Genomic DNA, 18,361 nt, shown 5'->3' with positions numbered 1-18,361 from the left:
ATCTATAATAAATCTGAATTTCATTTAAAAATTGATGGCTCAAGAATGAATTACTATATATGCATGACATGATTCATAAAATGATTATACTGGTCCTAATAATAAAAGAAAAATTTAGGTAAAAATTCAGATGCAGCCGATTTCACATGAAGTTGATAGCTGATTGCCATTAGATAAAAATTTAGTCAAATCAGTCAAATCATCTAACGACTCTTACCTATCAATTTTTCGTGAAGTCGACTACAATTAAGTTTCACACAAAATTTGTGTGTTCCAAGATAAAGTGTCCGTGAGACCGTGACCATGTGTCTCTTTTACTGTTTCTTAAATCACCTTTTCTGCAATCTGCATGGCTCTCCACAAAATAAACGCCGCCGTAGAAGACTTAGAAGAACTTGACATCCGTTATAAAGTGACGTGACCGTTACGGATGTCAAGTCAGCAGATTATAGTCCCCACAATAAGACACGTGGCAATCCCATCACATAACACGCAACCCGATAAACGACACCGTCACAGTTCACTGGACCTGGACCATACTCCACCAAACCAAACGACGTCGTTTTGCGCCCGTCACTTCTCTCCTTCTTATCTGAAAACAAGTCAAAACTGGGAAGGAAGAAGTGAAGAACCTCCTTCATCATCATCACAATCCAATCATCAATTTCGATTCTGGTAACTGCTGCTGAATTCTGATCGATGAGAAAATGAGTAGTATTCCATATCCATGCGACGATTCTTCTTCTGTGCCAACGAGTTTCGTAGGGCTTCTTCTTCTTCATTACTCAAGAAGTAGATGCAACAGCGACAGCCATGTTCAAAGTTCCTCTGAGCTTCTCAGAGACTTGGCTAACAGGGAGCTCAACGCTTTCCTATGGCTCTCTCTCGTCGTCGTCACTGGACTCCTTCTCAGGAAGCTCTTCAACCTCTTTAGTCTTTGGCACAGGGCAAGAAACATTCCTGGACCTCCCTGTCCCTCTTTTTATGGCCACTCTAAGCTTATTTCCCGCGGAAATCTCACCGGTAACTTCTTGTTCATGATGCTTCTTTTGTTTATTTCTTTATTTCCTCGTCAATTTGGTTGAATTTGTTGTTGTTGCTAACGTTTTGAAACTTATTATTATTATTTTTTTTAGATGTTTGACCTTGTGATTTTCTGGGCAATGATTTAGTTGGGGATTGAAATATTTGTCTATTGACTTTGTTGAGTGGATGGATTGCTTCTTGAGTTATGGAAATGGAATGGGAAGATGATTTCTTCAGTTGCTTACTGTGTGGTGTTTTCAGAAATTGGATCAAATTTTATAGTCAACATGCAAGTGTAGCTAGCTGAATAGTGTCAGGCTAAGGCTCTTTCGAGTTTAGAATCAGTTGATGATAAATATAGCGATGCACTTGTGTGTTGGATAAGTTAATTGTTGAATAAATCGGTAAACCGCTTTTAATTATTGATGATATCATGATGATTATGATGATGTTTAGGTTGAAAAATATAAAAGAGGTTGTCATAAGGTATAAGCTCTATCCAAAGAAGAGAACTCAATCTAGATCTTATGGTAAATCAAAAGAATTTAAGTCTTACAGGATTGATGGAAAACAATAAATTGATCGAAAAAGGGAATGTTTATTATGGAATCAGATTGTTTGTCTAGAGAAAAGGATGAACAATTTTTTATATATCAAACCATAGTTCTTTTGTTAATAATTATTATTATTTCTTTCGTATGTATCTTCAAATGGAGTTAATCTTGTTTGAAGCAAGATTAGACTCTAAATTTTGGCACCACTCCTATTTGGGATTCAAATCATGGTATGCCAAATTGTGGGGTTAGATTATCCCCTCTGCTAGACTCAATATTGGTAAATAAATGCAAGATTTTGATATTTAAAACTGGTTCATAACCTTTTCCTTAAGCACAAATAGGTATTAGGTATTTGATATTGAAATAAAATAGATGGAATGGGTAAAAGTGTTGGTTATTGTTTTTCTTTATTTCATGATGATCGTATGCGGTACTAAAAATGAATGGATGTGGCAGTGTAATACTAAGTAACCGTATAATATCCTTTAGCGCCAGTTATTTGTTTCTGGCATTGAGTAATGAATAATATAACAGTCAGTTATAATTATTTTTAATATAATTATTTTTAATCAATTCTATAATGTACCTTTTTCATTTGCAGATGTCTTGTCAAAATCCCATGAGAAGTATGGACCAATTGTTAAGTTGTGGTTAGGTCCTACTCAGCTTTTGGTGTCAGTTAAGGATCCTCTACTGATTCAAGAGATGCTTATAAAAGCTGAGGATAAGTTGCCTTTTACTGGAAAAGCATTTCGTCTAGCCTTTGGGCAATCATGCCTCTTTGCCCCTTCTTATGAAAAGGTTTCCTGACAGTATAATTAACTTTTCATCATCTATTCATGTTCCCATCTTGCAGTTTGTTGTGCTTCTAATAGTCTTGGCCTATTCTGTAACCTAATTTATTGCTTACTTTGGCAATGTTTTAAGCAATCCAAGTTTATAACACTATAAAGTACATGATTTCTCTTTCAAATTTCAATTCAAGGGAAAGTCAGTACTCAAAAGGCCAAATGAGGCATTTTGCTAACAAACTGTTGAACTGGACTGGAATATGAAACGCAAGTTTACTTGTATATTTACATTCATATAATAGTAAAAGCATATCTTCAGATGTTTTGTATTGATACTTACAGCTGGTACCAGGTATTGTCCCCTATTTCCCACTGATTATGACATATTTACATTCACCAGTAAAGGTAACTTGTGAACTTTAGTTTTTCAGGTTATGAGATACACTATGTTATTTGTTCTCTAATCTCAAAATGTTTGTGGAATTTTGCTCTGAGATATTGAATGCTGATCAAATTATCATGCATCACAAATGTCTTGAGAAATTACCGATACTCTCTTCATTGTAAATATTGTTGTCATTCTGACTTAGTAGGGTCATAATTTTAATTGTCTTCAGGTGCAAAAGAGAAGAGAAACATTGGCAACAGAATTGAATGAAAGATTGCTCAAGACTGCTGATCTGATTCCAATGAATGTTACAGACTTTATTGTGGATAAAATAGAAAACATCAGTGCCAAAGGAAATATTGATTGTGGGTTGGTTTCTCAGCATATAGCTTTCACCCTAATGGGAGCCACATTCTTTGGAGATGGCTTCTTGGCCTGTCCAAAAGCTGCAATTTATGAGGAACTCCTTATGATGATTGCTAAAGATGCTTGCTTTTGGGCTTCCTATAATGTTACTCCTTTCTGGAAACAAGGATTTTGGAGGTATCAATGCTTATGTACTAAGCTGAAATGCTTAACTAGTGACATTGTTCAACATTGCAGAAAAAGCTGCAAGCTATTTGGCCAAATTGATCAAAATGTTCATAATGAAAGTTTTAACAAAGAAATAAAGTCAGCACATTGTTCGCAGTGCTGCTCTGATAATGAGTTTGGCGATTATTATTTCTTCCGCGACCTCAATAATCATCAAAATGCTAAAGAAAAAGAAGAGCCTTCTGGGAACATCATGCGTGTAATGTTTCATGGATGTCACACAACTGCTGCTTTAATTTCCAATATATTGACTAGGCTTGTCATGCATCCAGAAATACAGGACAAGGTAACAATCTGTTTTATTCAGTCTTCATTGTATGATCTACTTCATATTTGAAATTTAGTAAGGATCATGTTATCTTTGTGTATTCTTCAATGCTCAAAACAGAAACTCTACTATCCTTACTGACCACCTTACAATCAATTCATTAGACGCACTGGATTCTCAACCTACTTATTGGAAGGAGTACTAAGTTGAATTTGCTAAAAGCCTAAAATATTGAAAATTTCTGATTCTTATAATGAACATACAGAATTACAGACATCATTTGGAAATCTGTATTTGCATGTATGTCCTGTTTATGTTTTTGTGGATCTGTGGGTTGTGTTTATTTGTGTTTTGCTGTGGCTGCTGATACATTTCTGTCCTTTCCTTTAAAAATGATACTTATTAAATATATTGTCAACAAACTCGACAGTTATTCTGTTATCAGTTCGAAGGAAAACCTGAACAGGGTTTTGTTTATAGACAAAAAAATGTGGCTACTGTTGTTTTGTAGGTTTATTCTGAGATTAGCATGGTAGGGAGGAACCCATCAAAATATGAGCAGGAGGATATTTACCGGATGCCTTTGTTATTGGCTACAATCTATGAATCTGCACGCCTTCTGCCCACTGGTCCCATGCTACAGCGATGTTCTCTGGAACATGGTGAGATATTACATATTATTCACTGTAAATGGATTCCTTGAGGTTTTTGTGTTGGATATGCTAACTATTTTTGTTATTATTATTATTGAAAAAAAAGAAAACTAGATGCTAACTGATTTATAACTTCTTCATGAATGTTCATTCTTATGTCAGACTTAAGCCTTTCAACTGGTGTGACCATACCTGCTGCAGCAGTGCTGGTTGTGCCTGTTCAATTGGTACAAAAGGATGACTCCAGTTGGGGGAGTGATGCAAGTGACTTTAATCCATACCGATTTCTGTCAAATCATGCAAAGGAATCAGGTATCTGCTACTACATTACATCGACAGGTTTTCTGTTTTGAATTTGTAATCTTTAGCCTTTTCCTGAAAAAAAAAAAAAAACATATAACCCTGAATTAAATATTGGGAAAAGAAAACTAGTTTGTCCGTAATTTGGGTAAGTTGAATAGTTTTATGGCAAGTTTGGAGCTCAAACTTCATCTTTAGAGCTTTTCTGATCCTTTAATATTCATAACCCTTTCAGGTTCTGCAGAAGAAGTTACAAAGTCTGGTTTCAATTTGCTTGAGCTAAATGATCCAAATGAAAACGCAGCATTTCTGCCTTTCGGATCTGGTACACGCGCATGTGTTGGGCAGAAATTTGTTATCCAAGTCATTGCAACATTGCTGGCATCATTACTCAAAAAATATGAGGTTCGGATTGTGGGTGTTTTTTCTCTTGCTAATTCAGTTGATCTCTCACAACATAATATTGGGCGCAAGCTCGAATTTTGATGCATTCAGTGTTTCTCACCTTGTGGATAAGGCTTGGTTACTTTTGTAATTCCTCGAAGAGATAAAGATACAAAATCTAAATCATAAAATTATAGTATGTCAAATGTGGAATTTTAGGAAATGAAAATAATTAGACTAAGGAACAGAAAGTAGGGGATTGGACAATGGATCATGTTACTTGGGGAGTGTTTGAGATATGTTAGAAAGGAAGGAGAGAATATTGAGTGTAAATAATAGATTTCTTTTCTACTCACCTATAAATGGCTGAAGAAAACAAATGGTTTATGACATTTTTACAATTTTGATTTTTGTTTAAAAACATTTTTCAAGATCTAGGAAGGAGGGTTAAATAGGTAAATAAATATCCTCACCAAAACCTCCATTTTGAGGGAATAAAATACAATATGATCAGGAATTTGTAGAGTTCATGAAAACAAAATCTTATGGTTCCATGGATATTATAGCGGTAAAAACTAAAAAGTCATGTAATCAGACATACTATTTGATACTGAATTTTTAATAAATATAGGATGGGATGGATCAATGAGAAGCGGTTTTATGTCAAACTGAGAGTATATTTGGGCCGTATCTCCTCACTATCATAAATTGCTACTCCCAGTTGATCCTTTCCAGTTAACACTGAGGAATGTGTCAGTTGCATAGTGTCTACACACAACTTTTCTTTGAAGTTGAATCTAGTAAATATTGATTCACTTCATTGTATGTTTGAAATACTAATCCTATCTTTAATTACAGATAAGACCTTACTCCGGATCAGGTGATAACTCAGAACCAAGCTTGAAGAATCGTCTTCAGAGTTATCCTAACTCACCTATACTATTTGTTAGAAGGGACCAGTGAATGCAAAAAATGATGAGCAAGCACACTGTATAGATGAAAAAGTAGTAGTAATTCAAGTAACGGACTCCTCACTTTCAGAGTCGTCTCTTTCTTCTTCCGCGTTTTCCGAGATGAATGGGGAAGCTTTCCATATTCATAGCTCATTGTAGTTTCAGCCAGGAGGATGCAACCTGAGTTTAAAGTGAACTCAAGTTTTTTAAACCCCTGTTTTTGAACCTAGCCCTAGTGTTCAAGCCATGGCACACTTCTTTTATATCTGTTTTTTAGGCACTTTGGGTCTATTGGTGCAATTGAGCCTTAGGTTTTCCTTCCCCCATCTCTTGGTGTTGGTCACTTCCTCTGGGTAACTATGTCAACCTTTTTTGTTGGCTACAATGTAATAACTTTTTTCTTTTTAACTTCTCAAATAAGTCTCTGCTTATTGTATTTCCTAATATAATGTCACAATCAGACCTATAATTGAATGTTTTCCGAGTCTTAATGTTAACCCATCAAAATTGGTGGGCAACAATCGTTTATTTATATCAGATACATACTGTTTGAGTATGTGTTAATGAACTAGGCATTTTAAATTCGTTGGAGCATAACTTTTGTAATTTCATGGACTTCATTTAAAATGGTAAATTTTTCTTTCAATCAATATATGGACTTTAAAACTCTATATGGTTTTCAATGGTAAACGCCGCATTGTTCACATTGATTGTAAAATAAACAAAAAATGATTCGCTTCACGCTAAGCTAACGTATCTGATTAGTAAACGCTTATAAAATATTGATTAAAGCCAGTTTATTACGTTGAAAAATTCAGAAATCGAACATTTTCAGAAGTCAAACTCGTAATGAAGTACAGAAACTGTGATTTGATTGAATTCTCTCTTCACGCCAATCGAATCTGATAACGAACGAACGAACGAACCATCATAATTCATAACCCACAGCCAAAATGCTTGCGTCAGGTAAGAATCAAACTCAATATTTTCCATGATTTGGAATAAATGCATATATGTACAAGTCTGCTACCAATAATACTGAATTACTGATCTATTGATCTATTACAATTTTTCGAGTGGTGAGAGACAAAGATGTTATCATTCTAATCCGTGGTTTTGTGTCAGATTGGTTTTTACTTCAATTTTCTCCTAAGAAGCCTTTGAAGCCTTTAAACCTTTTAAATGAAATTAGGATTAGGGTTTTAAAGGCTTCTTAAAGAGCAAGATTGAGGTAAAAAGTTTCAATTGCCACATCAAATAGTCATTGGAGAGTTCAGTGTGGCAGCTGTCAGTATATCTCAGCATGCATGTGACAAAATAAGGTGAGGGACTAACGTGAGTCACAAATGCTAAGTTGAAATATTAAATTGAGTAAATCGAAACTTTCGGGACTAGATTGAGACATGAATGTAACTTTAGGGACCAATTTAAGTATTCACTTGTGATTTTGTCAATGATTTTACCCTAACTGTCATTTTTCGTAAGCATGATTCAAATTGATGAAGCTCTTGTGGTTGCAGATGCAATAATTGTGCATTTGTAATGATATTAAGGATGTTGCAAAAAAACGCTTTAAGTTTAAAACCACAATACTGTGTCGACTAATGAAATTAAACCTCAATTTGCAGGAGTTCTAGTAAGATGAAGTGAAGTGAAGTAAGAGTTCCAAGCAAAATGGCAGAAACTGCAGTATTGTTTGTTCTGAATCAAGTTCACCAGCTCCTACAAGAAGAAAGAAATTTTCTGGCAAGTGGCCGTCAGGCATTCGCAGAGATTAAGGATGAATTGGATAGCATTCACGCCTTCCTCAGGGATGCAGATTTAAGGGCTGCAAATGGTGAAGCTAATGAAGGACTAAAGATTTGGGTGGCGCAGCTGCAAGAAGCATCGGTTCGCATAGAAGATGTCATTGATGAATACATTCATGTGGCACAAAAGGTGTATCATCCTGGAGTTATGGCTTCAATCCAGAAGATTGTTCACTTCCTTGTGACTCTGAAGTCTCATTATCGGATATTATCTGAGATAGAAGACATTAAGTTAACAATTCGAGGAATCAAAGAAAGAAGTGAAAGGTATAACTTTCGGTCACCATTTGAACAACTAGGTTCAAGCAGTTCTAGAAGGATTGAAGCTGTCAAATGGTATGATCCTCGATTAGCTTCCCATTTCATTGAAGAAGCAGAAGTTGTGGGATTCGAATCTCCAAGAAACGAATTGGTTGATTGGTTAGTTGATGGACCAGTAGAGTGCTCTGTGATTTCAGTGGTAGGAATGGGAGGAATAGGAAAAACCACTCTTGGCAAGCTTGTTTTTGATAGCCAAGTGGTCAAAGTTCACTTTGATTGTCACGCCTTCGTGACAGTTTCTCAATCATACACGATAAGGGGTTTATTGATTGACCTGATAGAGCAGTTTTTCAAAGACACGCCTCTTCCTCAGAATATACAGAACATGGAGGAGAAGTCACTAATTACAAAAGTGAGGCAGTACCTTCAGCAAAAGAGGTATTTGGTTTTCTTTGATGATGTATGGAAACAAAGTTTTTCTGATGAGATTGAACTTGCCATGCCTAATAACAACAAAGGGAGTAGGATCATAATCACAACTAGAATGATGCATGCTGCTGAGTTCTTTAAGAAGGCTTTTCCTGTTCATGTGCACAATCTACAACTTTTGCCTCCTAATAAAACTTGGGAACTCTTCTGCAAGAAGGCATTTAGATACGAGCTCGGCCATAATTGTCCATCTGAGCTCATGGATGTGTCTCATGAAATCATTAAAAAATGCAACGGACTACCACTGGCAATTGTGGCCATCGGTGGTCTATTGTCGACGAAACCTAAAACTGTGTTCGAATGGAAAAAGGTGAGTCAAAATCTTAGTGTGGAACTAAAGCATAACTCCCATTTAACTAATTTGACAAAGATTTTATCACTGAATTTTGATGATTTGCCATACTATTTAAGAGCATGCATGTTGTATTTTGGTATATATCCAGAAGACTACTTCATTGGTCCTATGAGATTGACAAGATAATGGATAGCTGAGGGCTTTGTTATGTATATGGAGAGAAGAACTTTAGAGGAAGTTGCCATGGAGTATTTAACAGAGTTAATAAACAGAAGTTTGGTCCAAATCTCTAAAGTAGGCTTTGATGGGAAAATTAAAAGATGCCAAGTTCATGATTTATTGCGTGAAGTGATCATCAGAAAGATGAAGGACTCGAATTTTTGCCATTTCTTTCATGAAGATTGTCCGCCAGTTGCAGTTGGAAAACCAAGACGCCTTTCTCTTGCTAGTTCCAAAGATTTGTTGAGCTTCAATGATCTCTTGCGCATCCGGGCAATCCATATTTTTGATAAAGGTGCATTACCTGAAAATTTCATGAAAAAATCTCTTGTAAAGTCCAAGCACTTGAAGGTACTTGATTTCGAAGATACTTCACTGAACTGTATTCCAAGTAACTTGGGGAATTTATTTCACTTGAGATACTTAAACTTGAGGAGTACGAAAATAAAGGTTCTTCCCAAGTCTATTGGCAAGCTGATAAACTTAGAGACCTTGGATCTAAGACAAACACTTGTCCATGAGTTACCAAAGGAGATAAAAAATCTCACAAAGCTAAGATATCTTCGTGGTTACTACAGAAACTTCAACACGGATTATTCTGTTTTGGGAACCACAAGGGGGATTGCGATGAGAAAAGGAATTGAGTGCCTGACATCTCTACAAAACCTTTCTTTTATCGAGGCATATCATGATGAACTTGATGTTATTCAAGGACTTAAAAAACTGACAGAGTTAAGGAGGTTGGGCTTAAAGCGCGTGAGGAGTGAGTATGGGAATGCCTTATGTTCTTCAATAGCAGAGATGAAACACCTTGAATCTCTTAACATCACTGCAATATCTGCGGATGAATTCATTAACTTGAATTTTGAATCAACTCCGCTCCAAATTAGATGGCTCAATCTGAAAGCAAGGCTAGAGAAGTTGCCTGACTGGATTCCAAATCTTGAATATCTTGTGAAGCTAAGTCTCAACTTATCCTTGTTAAAAGATGATTCAATAAATTCATTGAAGAACTTGCCGAACCTGTTGCGGCTCAGTTTATGTGACAATGCTTATGATGGTAAAATTTTGCATTTCAAAGAAGGATTTGCTAAATTGAAGGAACTGGTTCTAGTTCGATTGAATGGTGTGCATTCCATCATTATAGACAAAGATGCTTTGCCTGAACTTGAATTTCTGGTCCTTAGAAAGATACCAAATTTGAAGGAGGTTCCCTCTGGGATCAAGCATTTGGAGAAACTGCATTTTATTGAATTCGCTGATATGCCACATGAATTCATTGAAAGCATTGATCGCAACAAAGGACAATGTTATTGCTTCATCAAGCATGTTCCCGTTGTCTTCATTCGAATCAAGAATGGGCCAAGATTAGATGACTATCATTTAGAAACCATACGTTCTTCATCCACTGTGTCGAATGCAGAGGTACCATTTTCTTTCAAATAAAGAATACAAATGCAGAAATGCTTTTAATGTAGTGATGCATCATTTACCAGTTGAATCTTGGTTTCAGTGTTTCTTTTCTTTTTCTAACATTTGATTGGAATAGAAGTTAATTTAATTATGAATTTGATACTGATAGCCGCTGTTATGATTTTTTGGTATATCCATAGATCGTTTGTGTAGGTACATTGAATTCCCAAAAGGTTAAAACGATAGTACTTATAACTCTTGGATATGGACTTATGTGTATTCTTTTGCAACTAGTTTATTACTGAATATTTTAGTTATCACAACCAGCTATGAATATCTTAACTATAAACGGATAAAGTTTTGGTTTTTGTGGACAGAAATTGAGGTACATCGACTGGTAGCAGAGAATACAATGCTAGTATCATGTATGAACCCACAAGAAGATATGTAGGATATGTGGAATTCAATGTCTGTGATCTCAGCTTTATTCAGTGGTGTTTATTTGCTCCTTTTTCTAATCCTTGCCTTTAATTTAACCATTTGTATTGCACCCTTCATATGAACCGGAGAAAAAGTTCAACAATGAGAGAAACCTTTTTGCTGAAACAAGGACTTGAATACTAAGAAAATTCTAGCCCAAGGCCATGATTCTAAGGCTAAAGAAGAATCAGAAGATGAGAAAGCAGTGAAAAGTGAAGCTCAAAAGGAGATGGTGGTTGTTGAGAGAGGGCTATCAACCATGTCAGATAGTGCGTTGCTGATATGCTCGTGGGTCCTCAATTTTCTCTTTTTTTTTTCCCTTCTAAAAGAGGGGTCTTGTACTCTTATATAGTTGTTTATTCTCCCCATGTACACTAGACTAAAAATATTGTAATGGAAATGATATAAAATATTATACAAACTATAGTCATTGATTTGATTAAGTTCTGACTGTTTTTTTTTTTGTGTCTCCCTAGCATTATCCTAGTAAATATTAGTGATGAGAGAAATAGTATAAATAAGACTTAAAACTATTATAATAGATAATTGGTTCATTAAGAGTTTTCTCTTTTTCGATTGAAGTAAAGAGAATTGTATTTTGGTAATTCATCTCCTTTATTATAGTCAATCATCAATATCTTCTTCAACTTCAATTCATACAATCAATTCTATACATCTTTTTCTTTCATTCTTATCTTCTCTAATTCTAGTGCTAACACTCAAGCTTTTAGTAATTTGTATTTCTTTCCCCCGATTTGAAATTAGAAACTACTGTAAGCTTCAGAACTTCTTCAGATAATGTTGCAGTGAACTGAAATATGAAAACTCTATCAATCCTTGCATTACCATCCTTTTTCCTTCTCTTGTGAGTAACAATATTAAACAGAAAATCATTTGACAAGGCAATTGATATCATAAACACACAGCATGATGAAATTAACTCTAAACCAAGCTTATACCTAGAGTAACAACCATGTACAAGCATCAAACCCTAAAAAAAGTGTAGGAACCTAAAATTATTGGTACTAGATTACTACAGAGCAATGAGATACTAGATAATGAGTGAGGACATTCATTCAGGAATTTGGTATGGTTATAATTACTAGTGTCTATAGTCATCTAGCACTAGTTTGCGCTGCTTATTCTTCGGTCATCATGAAATTTCAACTGATCAAATTCCCCAAAGTGATATCCTTCACCCTTCCTCATCATAATCCTCATCATCATCTATCCGACTACCGAGATTTGCAAGCTGCATAGTGTCAATGGCCATCTTGTCCGCATCAGAAAGGGACCAGCCAGGGATTTCCTCGTGATTTATCTCTGTTGCCGGTTCAGGCAGACTGGATGGCGGCAAAGTGGCTGGAGGCAACAAGGCCGGAGCTTCCATGCTTGTATTCTTCTCCTCGCTCTCATTTAAGTTAGCATTTAGATCAATGTTACGCAGAGATTGATTATTTTCCTCATGACATGCAGTGTTCTCTTTTGGAACCTCCTTGGATTCTGGAGAATTGTCTAGTGACATGCCAGTATTTGGAATGTCTTTGCTAGGGTGCTGAACTGAGGAGCAAGGCTCAGATTCAACTTGCTGATGATGATGCGCTTCTCTTTCAGCAGTTCGAGCCCCTCTACCACGACCTCGTCCTCTGCCTCGGCCTCTTCCTCTACCAGTGCCACCAGTGTGGCCTAACTCATACTGCAGAAAAACAAGTGTTATTGACCAAACAGCAGAACATGACTAACCAGTATATAGATACGGGGAATTTCCTCAATTCAAGTACTTATATTGTCCTTTGACCAATAAATAACAAAGAACTATGCAAAACCTCTAAGTGGAACCTAAGCAATACAAGCATGGTAACATGAAAAAAGGGGATTAGCATATTTCTTTTAAAATCCACCGGTGTATTTGAAAAGTTTTATATCATCCACAATCTCACATCGTGATGATAAATTTCACAAACCAAAAAACTTTCCATTCCATGCAAAAAAAAAAAAAAACATTAACAGAAATAATCTTCTCCGAGGGGTTATTACATGGTTTAATCAGGCCAATTTATGCAACATTGAAAATGTAGAGAATAAAGCCCTAAATTAGTCCTTAATCTTTCTTCTAGTGGCCACTTTAGTTCTTGCTCGTTGTTTATTAGTTTGTTTGTCCTTAAACTTATTGCGACAGAGTCCGTAAACTAACAAAAGGGCACATTTTAGTCCTCACTCCAAACAACCAAAACATACCAAAAGAAGGGACTGATCTGTTTCACAATTTGTAAGTTTCGGGAATAACAAACAAATAAACAAAGATCAAAGATGAAAGTGATCACTCTCAAAAAAGTTGAGGCCAATTTTAAATTTTACTCAAAATGTTGGTGTCCCTGCAACTAATCTTTCATCGTCCTTTAAAAATAATAATCAGTATTTTTAATTTGTTTTGATGGGAAACATAATAATCAGTATCTGAAACACAAAAACAAGGAATTTCATAAAAGTGCAATTACCATCTTACTCCTCTTAGCCTCTTCATCACTGTCATTACAATCATCACCAGCAGCTTTCCTGACAGAGTATAGCATACTTGATGGCATTAATTTCTATAAGAACACAAACGTGAAGCAAAAAAATATAAAGGGTACTGGATTTCATAGTACAAACCTTCTCTTTGGAAGGGTACGATCATCTACCCCACCTTCAGAATGACCATGGCCATGGCCATGGCCATAGTCAGGAACCTTGCTAACAATGTCTCTCAAGAAGTCAAAAACATTATAGCTTTGTACACAATGTTTTCTGCAATTCACATTTTCCACAAGTAAGGTGATGCAGAAGCAGTAATTTCAAGAGAGGAAGAAAAACGAAGCAATATCTTGTGATTTATGTAATTTTGCATATTCTATTGATGGCATACTGTTGGATATATGTGTGCTTAATAAGAGTTCAAGGTTCATATTTTCAAGTCCCAAGAGCTTGGGTTGGTGGTAAATGTCAATAAAAAACAATAATTATATAATGAGAATTGCTCTAGTTTAGTAACTTGTGTCTAAAGTTGTAGTTAATAATTATAACCTGAATAGCCTGAGGGTTGTAATTAATGTAAGAGGCCCAAAAGCTGTTCAAGATAATCAAGATGAAGAACAATCTTTTTTGTGGCAGTTTCAACATACGCCAAAAGACCCAGTTCCAAAACTTATATCCTTAGTCAAATTCTAGCTAGAGCCTCTGTCCTACATCAATTTGATACAAATTTGATTGATCTCGAATTCTGCCCTACCCATGCCAGCATGTAGAGCAACAGCTCCTAACCAAGCGCAAGAATCAACTGATATTCAAAGATTGGGAAGCACGCACAGTTGAAGACAGCAAAGAAAATACTGGACACAAGACACCAGAAGGAAATCAGTAGTAGAATATGTGGAGCAAGACGAAAGTAAGGAGTATGTCAACCCTTTTTATGATCCTACAAGAACAGCCTGGATGCACAGGACTTCAAAAGTGGCCGGCAAGAGCTCCTAATCTGAATTCCGGAGTTCGCCTTTAAGTTAATGATTTTTCACGCAAAGATGCATGTTAAATGTTTCCCTGATTGGGAAAAGTTTTTGACTGGAAACTTTTGGCTAGAGAAAAGAAGGTAACGGTTTTGAAGCTTGCATTGAAGTGAATTTCCCTCTAATGGTGGAAGACATTAAAAGACAAGGAAGAGCAAAGATTTGGACTTGGCAATAATTTAATGCAAAATTTAGAAAGCAGTTTTCTCCTGCTCATTACACGACAGATTTGGTAAGAACTTCCATCACCTCAAACAGCAAAATCACGGGTTATAACTTTACACTACTAGTTGGATTGAGGACGTTAATGAGCAGCAATCAGCCCATTATTTATCTTGAATCTTGATAAAACCCTGCCAGTCAGGATCAGACCAGTCTTGAAGTTCATGTATCTAAACTAGAAGATGCACATCGATTCTCAAACGGTTGTTTCGAATATTGAGCAAATCTCAGCTTTCCAGCCTTTGTGAGAAGAGGAAAGGGTGACCAACCCTTCAACATAGCAGCTATCAAGCTTGTATTACCAATGGAACTGCTTATAAACCAATGTAGTCATTAAGATGAAATGGGATTAGAATAGCAGATCAAAATACCTTGGCATCGTCAAGAGTTATTTTCACTCAGTTTCTTTCTTTATCTTAGTGGTGAACAGGGCATCTTTTCATGAAACTAAATCAAGCATGCCTCAATGAATTCAGTCAAGAACATAAGTATGATGAATGGGAAATGGGAAGAGAGCTTCACGCAAAAGATTGCTTCAATAACCAATAGTACATTCAACACTTCAAACAGAAAGGCTTCTAATCTTTTTTCCCCAGTCAATTTCACTAAAGTTGAAATTAAAAGAAATGCCACCTAATGTGAAACAAGTGAACTTCATGAAATTCAATTTTTATAAGGCAGCAATCCTTTAGAACTCTAAAACTTATCACTATCACCCAGCTAAAATTTAATATTAAGATGGAATTCAGACCATATATATGACAAATGCTATTCAGGTAGGCGATATATGCAGGCCTATGCAGTTTGTTATTTTATATAGGGTATAATGCAATTTACCCTCACCCCCCACCCAAATTTTTGCTCATGTACAGTATCATTGTCAAATGGTGCAACAAGAGACCTTCCGCTAACTTCTCTTTCAAAATTACTCTCACATGATGCGTTTTAGTCACACAATTACCCCTTAATTGAAGGGTAATTTTAGAAGACAATTTAAGGGTTTCACATACCACTTCTAAATAAATAAAGCAAATTTCAGCATGAAACTAGCAGGCCAATTTCTATAAATGCCTAAGTGGACATGCTTCAGAATAGAAGAGCACGATGAAGAAAAATAAAACAAGCCATAAAATTCGTCAACTTACAAATGCAGTGAAGTCATGGTTTTTGCTCCTCTTTGGAGAGTTATTGAATAAGTGCGGTTACAAAGATCTTGCAAAAATAGCTCTAAAGCTTTAGCTGCAAATAATTCAAGAGTGATGTCAACAATATATGATAGAGAAGAGCAAGTTGAGGATGTTTTAACAAAATATTTTAAAAATTAACTCACACACTAGAACAGGGACTGCTAGAGCTATCTTTCCAACATCTTCATCTGTTTGCATTATCTTCTTTATCCGAGCCTGCAAATAAATGTTTCCATCATATAAATCATTCTTCTATATCTCAGTCCTCATATAGTCCAAGGACATGAATTAAACAATGCCAAATTACATTCTAGCATCCAATTGGGAAAGATGATAGTATGGTACTTTCTTTTAACTGAAAAATCAGTTGGCATTCTCTCTTGTTACTCTCCCATATGATGTTTCTTAGAGCTCTAATAAATTACGCATACACATGACAAAGTAACAATGATTACATGATGTTAATTTTGTGCTGTAATCATTTATAATGATATATCTTTGAAAAATATCTATTGAATTTTGTACTATATTTAATATTCAAACTCGTATTTGTCATGCAAACATTAAGTTAGCGTAGTGTCTCTCTATATACATGGGATTAGATTGATTTTGGGATGTCCAGCTTCTACTTTAAACATAAGTATCAAGCGCTACTCTAAGATTTTCTTCCTCGAGCAAATCAACCATTAACATCATTAACATTGTCTAGAAATATCAGTTTTCCCTTTTTTGTTTTATTTGGATAGAGAAAGATACAGTTTTCCAAAACATTTAACACTTGTTCTGTTATATCATATTGTCCATGTTGTCACCATGGAGATCCATTTTGTGCAGGTATATTGCAGAGTTTTGTTATACGAGAAGGTCATGATTGATGTGAAGTTTTCAACAAGGTCTAAGGTCACTTACCACTCCAGAGTAGCATCAAAAATCACACAACACGTAACACACTAACACTTCATTTTTAATTTCACATGCCTTATTTAAAGAGGGGGGAGAAAATGCTTAAAGACTGAAGAATATTTTACCAATTCTTAAATTCAATGTTCTTTTACTTCTTTCTACTTTCTTAGTTTCTTACTACTATTTTACAGGAAACCTCTATTCACCAAAATGACCTATCCTTTTTTTCCTCCACTAAATTTCTTCATAAGAAACATAGAAACAATGACCCATCACCCTTGTAATTATTTAGGGTTACATAAACAAACAAAGAAGCATTCATGCTGAAAGCCTGAGACACATGATTCTATATATATTTCTTTGATTGGACAATATAATATCACAATTACCATGAAGCAAACAACATTTTCATACTTAAAGGCTTCACATCACTGGGAATATGACAATTTTCACATCACTGGGAAAATGACAATTTTCACACCGAAAGTTTTGATATCATATCGACAGCTAAAGTTGACCAATCACGAATTCAAAATTCTTCAAATTCATAAACATAAGCTTCATATAAGTTGTGATTAGATTTTCTCTTTGAAACAAAAATATAGAGACAGAGACACACCAGACAAATATTTTCTGTTTCCATTTTAGAAAGTACAGAAATACAACAATATGTTTTGTCTCTGAGAAGAAAAATTGTGCTACTGCCCGTCTCCACAATCAAACGAGTTGGTGTGTCTATTGTCTCTATATTTCTGTTTCCTATACAGTATCCAATCGCAGTTTGTTAGTCTCAACAGTTGATGCAGCCATCACTAACTTTGAATCTAACTCTAACCACAAAACCCAAAAACACTAACGAAAAAAAAAAAGGCTAAGAACCAAGAACAATAATCACAAATCTCCAGTACAGCCACATCACTATAGCCCTATTTACCCTAATTTGCCAACACAAAAATCTCAGAAATTGCACTAAATTACAGTCACACATTAACCAAATTCTACCCAAACTCAGAAACATTCAATTACCACCAATCCAGCACCACATATAAGAAATGTTCGATTCAAATGAGAAAACTTCCCTTCACTTTACAAAACAACAAAAACCTAGAAAGAAATTAACGAAAAAAAAAGGGATTAAAAAACTTAACGAAAAAAAAAAAATTACCGCAGGAAAACGGGTGTCTAGCTTCTTCTTCATGGTATGAGATTTGAGATGAGTGAAACGAAACGACCGAAAGCGAACAAAAAGGTACAACTGCGAGACTGAAGAGCAAAGAGAATGATTCAGACGAAGAAATCAAAGGAACACATCTCAGATCCGAAGGTGCTGCCTAAGAAGCAAACAAGGCTTGGGAACAGAGGAATATTCGTCCGTACGTGTGTTGACGAAGGTGCTGTCTTAGGGTGACTGGTAAATTTTAGAATAATTTACCATTGGTGATGTGTTCATTTATGATTGGGCCACGTGTACATTTCAAACTTTTAAGCTGGCACTGTTTTACTTTACTTATTTCCAAATAAATCATTTCACTCTTGGCGAGTAAATAATTTGTTTTTTAAAAAATTATTTATTTTTTAAAAATTTATTTAGAATAAAAATTAGAAAAATTAATAAGATTTTTTTATTT

General features: G+C 35.4%; 2 protein-coding genes and 1 pseudogene across 3 annotated transcripts; 2 read left to right on the top strand and 1 right to left on the bottom strand.

Moving 5' to 3' along the window:
* On the top strand, positions 552 to 6,392 carry LOC107622523 (alpha-humulene 10-hydroxylase). 2 transcript variants are annotated; one of them, XM_021114923.1, is made up of 8 exons: positions 552 to 1,023; positions 2,185 to 2,384; positions 2,717 to 2,779; positions 2,992 to 3,642; positions 4,136 to 4,286; positions 4,440 to 4,589; positions 4,813 to 4,982; positions 5,820 to 6,392. In XM_021114923.1, the coding sequence occupies exons 1-8, from the start codon at positions 708 to 710 to the stop codon at positions 5,922 to 5,924; spliced, it is 1,806 nt and encodes a 601-aa protein (XP_020970582.1). In that variant the 5' UTR covers positions 552 to 707; the 3' UTR covers positions 5,925 to 6,392. The 2 variants fall into 2 exon arrangements, with proteins under 2 accessions (XP_020970582.1, XP_016179939.1); XM_016324453.2 differs by lacking the exon at positions 2,717 to 2,779 and having other exon boundaries at positions 557 to 1,023.
* LOC107622522 lies at positions 6,567 to 11,777 on the top strand (annotated as a pseudogene).
* Positions 11,699 to 18,119, bottom strand: LOC107623331 (dr1-associated corepressor homolog). The gene is made up of 6 exons (XM_016325545.2): positions 17,899 to 18,119; positions 15,974 to 16,046; positions 15,789 to 15,882; positions 13,532 to 13,666; positions 13,378 to 13,435; positions 11,699 to 12,575 (listed from the first exon to the last, which is right to left on the bottom strand). The coding sequence occupies exons 1-6, from the start codon at positions 17,929 to 17,931 to the stop codon at positions 12,075 to 12,077; spliced, it is 894 nt and encodes a 297-aa protein (XP_016181031.1). The 5' UTR covers positions 17,932 to 18,119; the 3' UTR covers positions 11,699 to 12,074.

The sequence above is a fragment of the Arachis ipaensis genome, chromosome B10 (assembly GCF_000816755.2).
Source record: "Arachis ipaensis cultivar K30076 chromosome B10, Araip1.1, whole genome shotgun sequence".
Lineage (NCBI taxonomy): Eukaryota > Viridiplantae > Streptophyta > Magnoliopsida > Fabales > Fabaceae > Arachis > Arachis ipaensis.
The sequence above is the reverse complement of the archived record's forward strand: the minus strand, read 5'-3'. Positions and strand labels throughout refer to the sequence as shown.

Coding starts and splice junctions, on each gene's coding strand:
- LOC107622523 (XM_021114923.1), top strand. CDS start 708: ATGAGTAGTATTCCATATCCATGCGACGATTCTTCTTCTGTGCCAACG. Junction 1,024..2,184: donor TTCCCGCGGAAATCTCACCG/GTAACTTCTTGT, acceptor TTTCATTTGCAG/ATGTCTTGTCAAAATCCCAT. Junction 4,590..4,812: donor AAATCATGCAAAGGAATCAG/GTATCTGCTACT, acceptor TAACCCTTTCAG/GTTCTGCAGAAGAAGTTACA.
- LOC107623331 (XM_016325545.2), bottom strand. CDS start 17,931: ATGAAGAAGAAGCTAGACACCCGTTTTCCTGCG. Junction 13,436..13,531: donor CGTACCCTTCCAAAGAGAAG/GTTTGTACTATG, acceptor ATACTCTGTCAG/GAAAGCTGCTGGTGATGATT. Junction 12,576..13,377: donor AGGCTAAGAGGAGTAAGATG/GTAATTGCACTT, acceptor GTTTTTCTGCAG/TATGAGTTAGGCCACACTGG.